Genomic DNA, 7,500 nt, shown 5'->3' on the forward strand with positions numbered 1-7,500 from the left:
AATTTAAACAGCATTTATATTGGAATGATTCTGTCCCGAGGTGTTTGATTCATATAAGCCTTTGATTGCTGTAACCGTGATCACTGTAAGTGATTGATCGCTGTTCTGTTGATCGTTCTCCTACGTGTGTTCTGAAATGTGGAAAACTGATAAAAAGCCTTTTATTGTGCCAAAGATTCAAAATGTAACGTCTGATCCCTGATGAAGCTTTTTAACAACCTGCAGAAACAAACTGCTAAATTAGCATTATGTGGTTTAGGGTGATGTGGTTTAGGGTGATGTGGGTTAGGGTTAGGATTATGTAGTTTAGGGTGATGTGGGTTAGGGTGATGGGGGTTAGGGTGATGTGGATTAGGGTGATGTGGTTTAGGGTGACGTGGGTTAGGGTGATGAGGGTTAGGGTGATGTGGATTAGGGTTAGGGTGATGTGGGTTAGGGTGATGTGGGTTAGGGTGATGTGGATTAGGGTGATGTGGTTTAGGGTGACGTGGGTTAGGGTGATGAGGGTTAGGGTGATGTGGATTAGGGTTAGGGTGATGTGGGTTAGGGTTATGTGGGTTAGGGTGATGTGGTTTAGGGTGATGTGGGTTAGGGTGATGTGGTTTAGGGTGATGTGGGTTAGGGTTATGTGGGTTAGGATGATGTGGTTTAGGGTGATGTGGGTTAGGGTGATGTGGTTTAGGGTGATGTGGATTAGGGTGATGAGGGTTAGGGTGATGTGGATTAGGGTTAGGGTGATGTGGTTTAGGGTGATGTGGGTTAGGGTGATGTGGGTTAGGGTGATGTGGGTTAGGGTGATGGGGGTTAGGGTGATGTGGATTAGGGTTAGGGTGATGTGGATTAGGGTGATGTGGTTTAGGGTGACATGGGTTAGGGTGATGAGGGTTAGGGTGATGTGGATTAGGGTTAGGGTGATGTGGGTTAGGGTGATGTGGGTTAGGGTGATGTGGTTTAGGGTGATGTGGGTTAGGGTGATGAGGGTTAGGGTGATGTGGGTTAGGGTGATGAGGGTTAGGGTGATGTGGGTTAGGGTTAGGGTGATGTGGGTTAGGGTGATGTGGATTAGGGTTAGGCTGATGTGGGTTAGGGTGATGTGGGTTAGGGTGATGTGGTTTAGGGTGATGAGGGTTAGGGTGATGAGGGTTAGGGTGATGTGGGTTAGGGTGATGTGGTTTAGGGTGATGAGGGTTAGGGTGATGAGGGTTAGGCTGATGTGGGTTAGGGTGATGTGGGTTAGGGTGATGTGGGTTAGGGTGATGTGGTTTAGGGTGATGTGGGTTAGGGTGATGTGGTTTAGGGTGATGAGGGTTAGGGTGATGAGGGTTAGGCTGATGTGGGTTAGGGTGATGTGGATTAGGGTTATGTGGGTTAGGGTGATGAGGGTTAGGGTGATGTGGGTTAGGGTGATGTGGGTTAGGGTGATGAGGGTTAGGCTGATGTGGGTTAGGGTTAGGATTATGTAGTTTAGGGTGATGTGGGTTAGGGTGATGTGGGTTGGGGTGATGTGGATTAGGGTGATGTGGTTTAGGGTGATGTAGTTTAGGGTGATGTGGATTAGGGTGATGTAGTTTAGGGTGATGAGGGTTAGGGTGATGTGGATTAAGGTGATGTGGATTAGGGTGATGTGGATTAGGGTGATGTGGGTTGGGGTGATGTGGATTAGGGTGATGTGGATTAGGGTGATGTGGGTTAGGGTGATGTGGGTTAGGGTTATGTGGGTTAAGGTGATGTGGGTTAGGGTTAGGATTATGTAGTTTAGGGTGATGTGGGTCAGGGTGATGTGGATTAGGGTGATGTGGGTTAGGGTGATGTGGATTAGGGTGATGTGGGTTAGGGTGATGTGGGTTAGGGTGATGTGGTTTAGGGTGATGTGGGTTAGGGTGATGTGGATTAGGGTGATGTGGGTTAGGGTGATGTGGGTTAGGGTGATGAAGGTTAGGGTGATGTGGGTTAGGGTGATGAGGGTTAGGGTGATGTGGTTTAGGGTGATGTGGGTTAGGGTGATGTAGTTTAGGGTGAATTGGGTTAAGGTGATGTGGGTTAGGATTATGTAGTTTAGGGTGATGTGGGTTAGGGTGATGTGGGTTAAGGTGATGTGGTTTAGGCTGATGTGGTTTAGGGTGATGTGGGTTAGGGTGATGTGGGTTAGGGTGATGTGGATTAGGGTGATGTGGATTAGGGTGATGTGGTTTAGGCTGATGTTAATAAAATCTAATTTAAAAAGGCAAAAGACGCAAAAATGCAAAGTCAATAAAAATGTTTGTGATAAAATAACAAAAAGCAAAATAAAATATTTAAATTCAGTTTTTTTTAAATAGTTTTTCTTTAAAGCACAACCTGACCCCGCCCCCCTGGTCCTTCATCATCATCATCATCATCACCTCACTGACCTCAGAGATGAATCCACATGAAGTGAGAAATAAAAGGATGAAGTGCAGGGACTGAGCATGCTCAGTGGAGAGCTCATTAATATGCATCACAGGCCAAAAGAAAGATGAGACTGAGTTGGTCTCATTTACAGATGAGTGATTAAATATTCTGCTTTATGTTGCACCCAAGAGCTGCGTTTTAAAATTCAAACTGTATTTACTGCGATTCACAACGTGAGCTGATCAGCAGAAAGCAAACAGTCCAGAGCTCATTAACACGTCTGAACACAAACATGTGGAAGCATGTCGACGCCACAGAGCACACTGCGAGCTGCACGTCAACATCTGAGAGTGTAACAGACAGGACTCGAGACCAACGGCGTCCCGTCGTCCCGGCGACGGGATGAACAGAGATCTTCCCGAGACGACGGGATTTCATATTTTACTTACTTATTTATCCATTTCAAACTATCGCTCAGCTAATGACAAACTGAACCGAGCGCTGACTACAACCAAGCACGTCTTCTCATGCCGTTACTATAGTTACTGTCACTAGCGGACCTGAAATGTTCCCACAGTAACCGTCAGTCACAAACGACTTGCTGGACCTCACAAATATGTTGCGCTGCTTAAACAACACACAGCGCCGCCCTGCTGTGTGTGAGTATATGAGCTAAAACACACAATCAGACGTTTTCAGTATATTATTGTCTGTTTTTGTTATAATCTCAGCTGTAAACATCAAACAGAGCCTGTACGTGGACAGCAGCGATGTGCAGATTGCAGTTATACGTGTGGATCAGGCAGGTCGGCTCATAGAAAGTAACATTCTGATTAATAGCAGACGGGTCGCAGGTGGTGAAATCATACATCAGTAATACAGTCATACAGAGCAGAGCAGCTTCATTTTCATCAGGCACAAATTACTGACTCACTAAGAAATATACAGACACTAAGAATTATTTCTACAATAATATACAAGAGAGATTGCTGAAGAGATGTACCAGTAAGGTACCAGTTCAGCTCGGGGTCCCAGCAGTGTGTTCTGCAGAGTAGTGATGATGTTCCTCTAACTAACCTCTTAAACACTGGTGCACGCCACCGTGCTGCTGGCAGCAGCACATTACAGCAGCTACGGAGGCAGCTGACCCCCAACACCGTCACTGCACATAATATCAACACCATCCAGTACAGCTCCGACCTACCGGACTGTGTGAAGTCTGCAAAGCTGAGGAAGCGGGAGCAACACCTCTGCAGAGCATCAGGTAAACCAGGACATGGTTACCAGCTGCAGGGCAACAGCTGGTGCGCTGGGTGACAAGTCTGGGACCAAGTCCACCATGTAGCCGAGACCTCACCAAGCACTACAGCAGGTATGTTTTATTACAACTATCATGTTTCAACATGTAATAATGTGTGTGTGCATGTGACAAACGGTACTGACCAAGATAGATGCACAAGTAATACACATATAATTAAATACTAACTGTATAATTAGTGAATCACTCTTTATTGGTTCTTTCCTTTCTGGTCTTGTTTTGGTAAATATCTGCCAGGCTGTAGCTCCAGGACAGCAGACAGCAGGGTGAACATCTGCCAGCTGGTCGGTGATGAGACTGAACACGTCTTCATACAAACATACAACTGGAACTCTCAGCAGACGTCTGTGAGTTCAGGAACCAGTGAGATGTAAATATTGATGACTGATCAGAACCTGATTGGACAGACTCCACTGATCACGCTCGGAGGCCTGAACGTTGAACTTTGGTTGGTGGAAGTAGTGAGAGACGTGAACGTGTAAACACTGAACAAGACTTCACATGAAGTTCTGAGTGATATTTAAAGCGTAATATTAAACTTCACAATAATGTCTTCAAACTGAATGTTTACAACACTTTTAAGCAAAAATAAAAAAAGCCTTTCTGTGTCAGACATGATTCTTTTCCTGTCGAGCTCTTTGTGTTAAAATAAAGTTCATCATTATTACTATTATAGTAAACTGATAACTTTGGATTGTTAATGAAACCTTGGATGACGTCAGCAGGAGCTTTAAGACGTTACATAAAGAGCATTTTCCACAGTTTTCTGACATTTTTCAGATAAAATGTTAAATCAATGAATGAATTATGAAAATATTTGTTAGTTTCAGCTCCATGAATTCTGTTTGTTGTTTATTTTTCTGTTTCAATCAGAGAAGCAGGACATGAATCCTCTGGAGGTAAAAGCTGATAAAGCTCTCACAGACAGATTTACCCCCCCCCCCCCCCCCCCTTCATGCAGCATCTTCACCTGGAAACAGCTGCCCCCCCCCCCCCCCCCCCCCCCCCCCAGCCTCCACCCCGGCCTCCCCTGGAAAGCAGCGTGCCTGCAATAAGACGGTCCTGTAATCTGAGGATCCAGGCCACACACAGATTAAAGCTCTGAAACAAGCAGCAGGAGATGGAGGAGACGCTTCAATCAGAGATTAACAGAACATCTCTGTGGAAATCCTAATTTAAACCAGAATAAAACCCGCCTGCATGTTGCAGCAATAATCCAGCGGTGTTTTGCTCAGTTTAGAGCAGATTACATGACGGCTGCTTTTGTTACTGATATCAGAGAAGGTGAAAAACACATCAGAACCAGCGACGACTGCGTCTTCATGTCCCGTAATCTCATTTAAAAACATGTTTTCTCTCTGCGATGAAACGGTGAAATCCGGTTCACACGACTTTTAGCGACTTTATCTCCAGATTTTCTGTTAAATTACGACTGTATCTCAAAACACAACCACATATTATTCTTTATCATCAATTACAAGTTCATATTCTCTGTAAAATACAACTTTATTTCATATCATGATCATCTTATCTCAAACATTACATCTTTATCCATATCATTTATGATTGAAAGTTTATCTAGATATTTTATAGTAAATACCAACTTATTTTAAAATATGATGACTGATTTAACTCTCATATATTATGACTTTTCTTCATAAAGATTTCATTTTTTTAAAATAGTAAATTACATTTTAATTGACCCTTTTTCCATGTTGCAACTTTATTTTCATAATGTTCAAACTCTTGTGAATTATTACTATTTTTTATAATTTTTGATGAATTAATACTTTTTCATATTTTCTTGTAATTACTATATATATTAACTATATTTCCAAATATGACTTTTATTTCTTAATTGTTTTTTTCATAATTATAATGTATGTTCATATTTTTTGCATCTTTATTCTCATATTAATAATTATTTTATGAATAAGAAATTTCAGTTGTAAATTCTAATTTTCAGTGGGTTTTTTTTTAGGATTGACAGCGTTCATATTTTCTCATAACTTACTTCTAAATAATCTTACTTCTTGTAAATGACATAATTTTCAAATTACTTTGACTTTATAAATTACAACTTTTTTCCATATTTCTTTTGTAAATGATTCTTTTTCATAAATCACTTTTCTTTTACAAAACGTTATTTTCATAATATTAAAACTTGTAAATTATTACAGTGTTCAAATGTTTAAGTCTGCAAATATTTTCATGTTAACTTGACACACAGACTTGATTTCAATATTACAAAAATGTATTTTCTGATAAAGACATTTTTACTGTCATAATATTATTTTTGTTGTAAATTACAAATTCATATTTTATCATAGATTATAACTATTTTTGTAATACAATATTTTTTCATAAATTACAACTTCATGCAGATTTGCAGATTTATTCCATATAATATGACTTTTTTGGTAGAATTTAAATCAAAAATATATATGGTAGTATAATGTATATTATTTATAAGTATTTTCTCTGTAAATTACTTTATTTTCATATTTTCTCATGATTGTCCTCTCAAGTTATGACTATTTGATGTCTCTTCATAACAGACTACAACTTGACATTTATATTATTCTGTAAATTATATTTTCAATGATGTTAATTTCAAAACATGATTTTTTCTTAAATTGCTTTTTTTTCAGACTTTCTTGTAAATTACATCTTTATCTCATACAGTCATGACTTTAGTTTCTTAATATGACTTCTTCTCGTATAAGAACGAGACCTTCTGATGTTCAGAGTCTGAAAGATTCAAACTCGCCTGGTTGATGCAGCAGAAACATGTTGATGTGAACACGATACAGAATAAATGTAACGTACCACCGATGAGGCCAGACGATGTGCAGTGGCTTCATCTGTCCTTCAGCTTCACAGCTGGACTGATGTGGATCTCCCTGCTGGTCTTCTGATGGTTCTTCAGGTCTGACAGGTTCATAAAGAAAACGGATGTCTGATCATGTTCCCAGTTAATCAATAAATATGTTTGTAAAATATCAGAATGCAATTAAAGGGTCAGAATATAGTAACAGCTTCATTTAACTATCACATGTCAAAGACAAAGAACAGCAGCCGATTCTCCCATTTCAGCTGCAGAAGTGAATCTATTATCAAAAACAGTGATTGATTTGCTGTTGATTGACAAATCGATTAATCAACTAATCATTTCAGTTCTTCTCACAAGATCATTTCATGTAATTGAATCTCATAAGTACAAAAACTTTCTCTTGCAATTATGTTCTATTTTCTCTTAAATATGGCGTCTGGTGAGTTTTGAGACTGTTTCCTATGTTCATGTGATATCATTTCTCATAATTACATGAACTTTTCTTGTCGATACAGCAGTTTTCCTGATAACTACGTAATCTTTTCTTGACTTTATGGGATATGAATCTTAAGTGAGATGCGAGGAAATAATTATATTGACATTTCTTTAACCAGGAATCAGAATGCAGCGCAGCTTGCAGTCACATCTACCTGAAGTCTTACATTATTTAGCAGATTTGAAAAGTGTTGACAGATGAAAAATAGTTGGAGTGTAATGAACCGCATGATGTGTAGAGACGTACGACGCGTGAATGTTTATACTGCTGACGCTGTATGATACGTTACTCTGGACAATGATAACTAAACTGAATCTAAAGAAGTGAAGGTAAAGAAAACTCTGCTGTGTTTACCGTGAACTCTGTGGTTTATTAGGACCATGCTGCTGCTCGCCCTGCGGCGTGATGATGTCATCAATATGAGACGGCTCTGCAGGCCGGCGAAGGAGTTTGTGTTCGGGCAGCAGCCTGAAAAAGAAGAAG

At 40.2% G+C, this 7,500-nt stretch overlaps 1 protein-coding gene across 3 annotated transcripts in view; it reads right to left on the bottom strand.

Moving 5' to 3' along the window:
• Positions 1-7,500, bottom strand: part of gtdc1 (glycosyltransferase-like domain containing 1) — a 52,010-nt gene that overhangs the window by 8,872 nt on the left and 35,638 nt on the right. For all 3 annotated transcript variants that reach the window (XM_044365769.1, XM_044365770.1, XM_044365768.1), the window contains 2 exons: positions 7,372-7,485; positions 6,518-6,619 (listed from right to left, as the gene is read on the bottom strand). In XM_044365769.1, the coding sequence (XP_044221704.1) occupies positions 6,518-6,619; positions 7,372-7,485 (216 nt within the window). The remainder of the gene's footprint in view (positions 1-6,517; positions 6,620-7,371; positions 7,486-7,500) is intronic.

The sequence above is a fragment of the Thunnus albacares genome, chromosome 11 (genome assembly GCF_914725855.1).
Source record: "Thunnus albacares chromosome 11, fThuAlb1.1, whole genome shotgun sequence".
NCBI lineage: Eukaryota > Metazoa > Chordata > Actinopteri > Scombriformes > Scombridae > Thunnus > Thunnus albacares.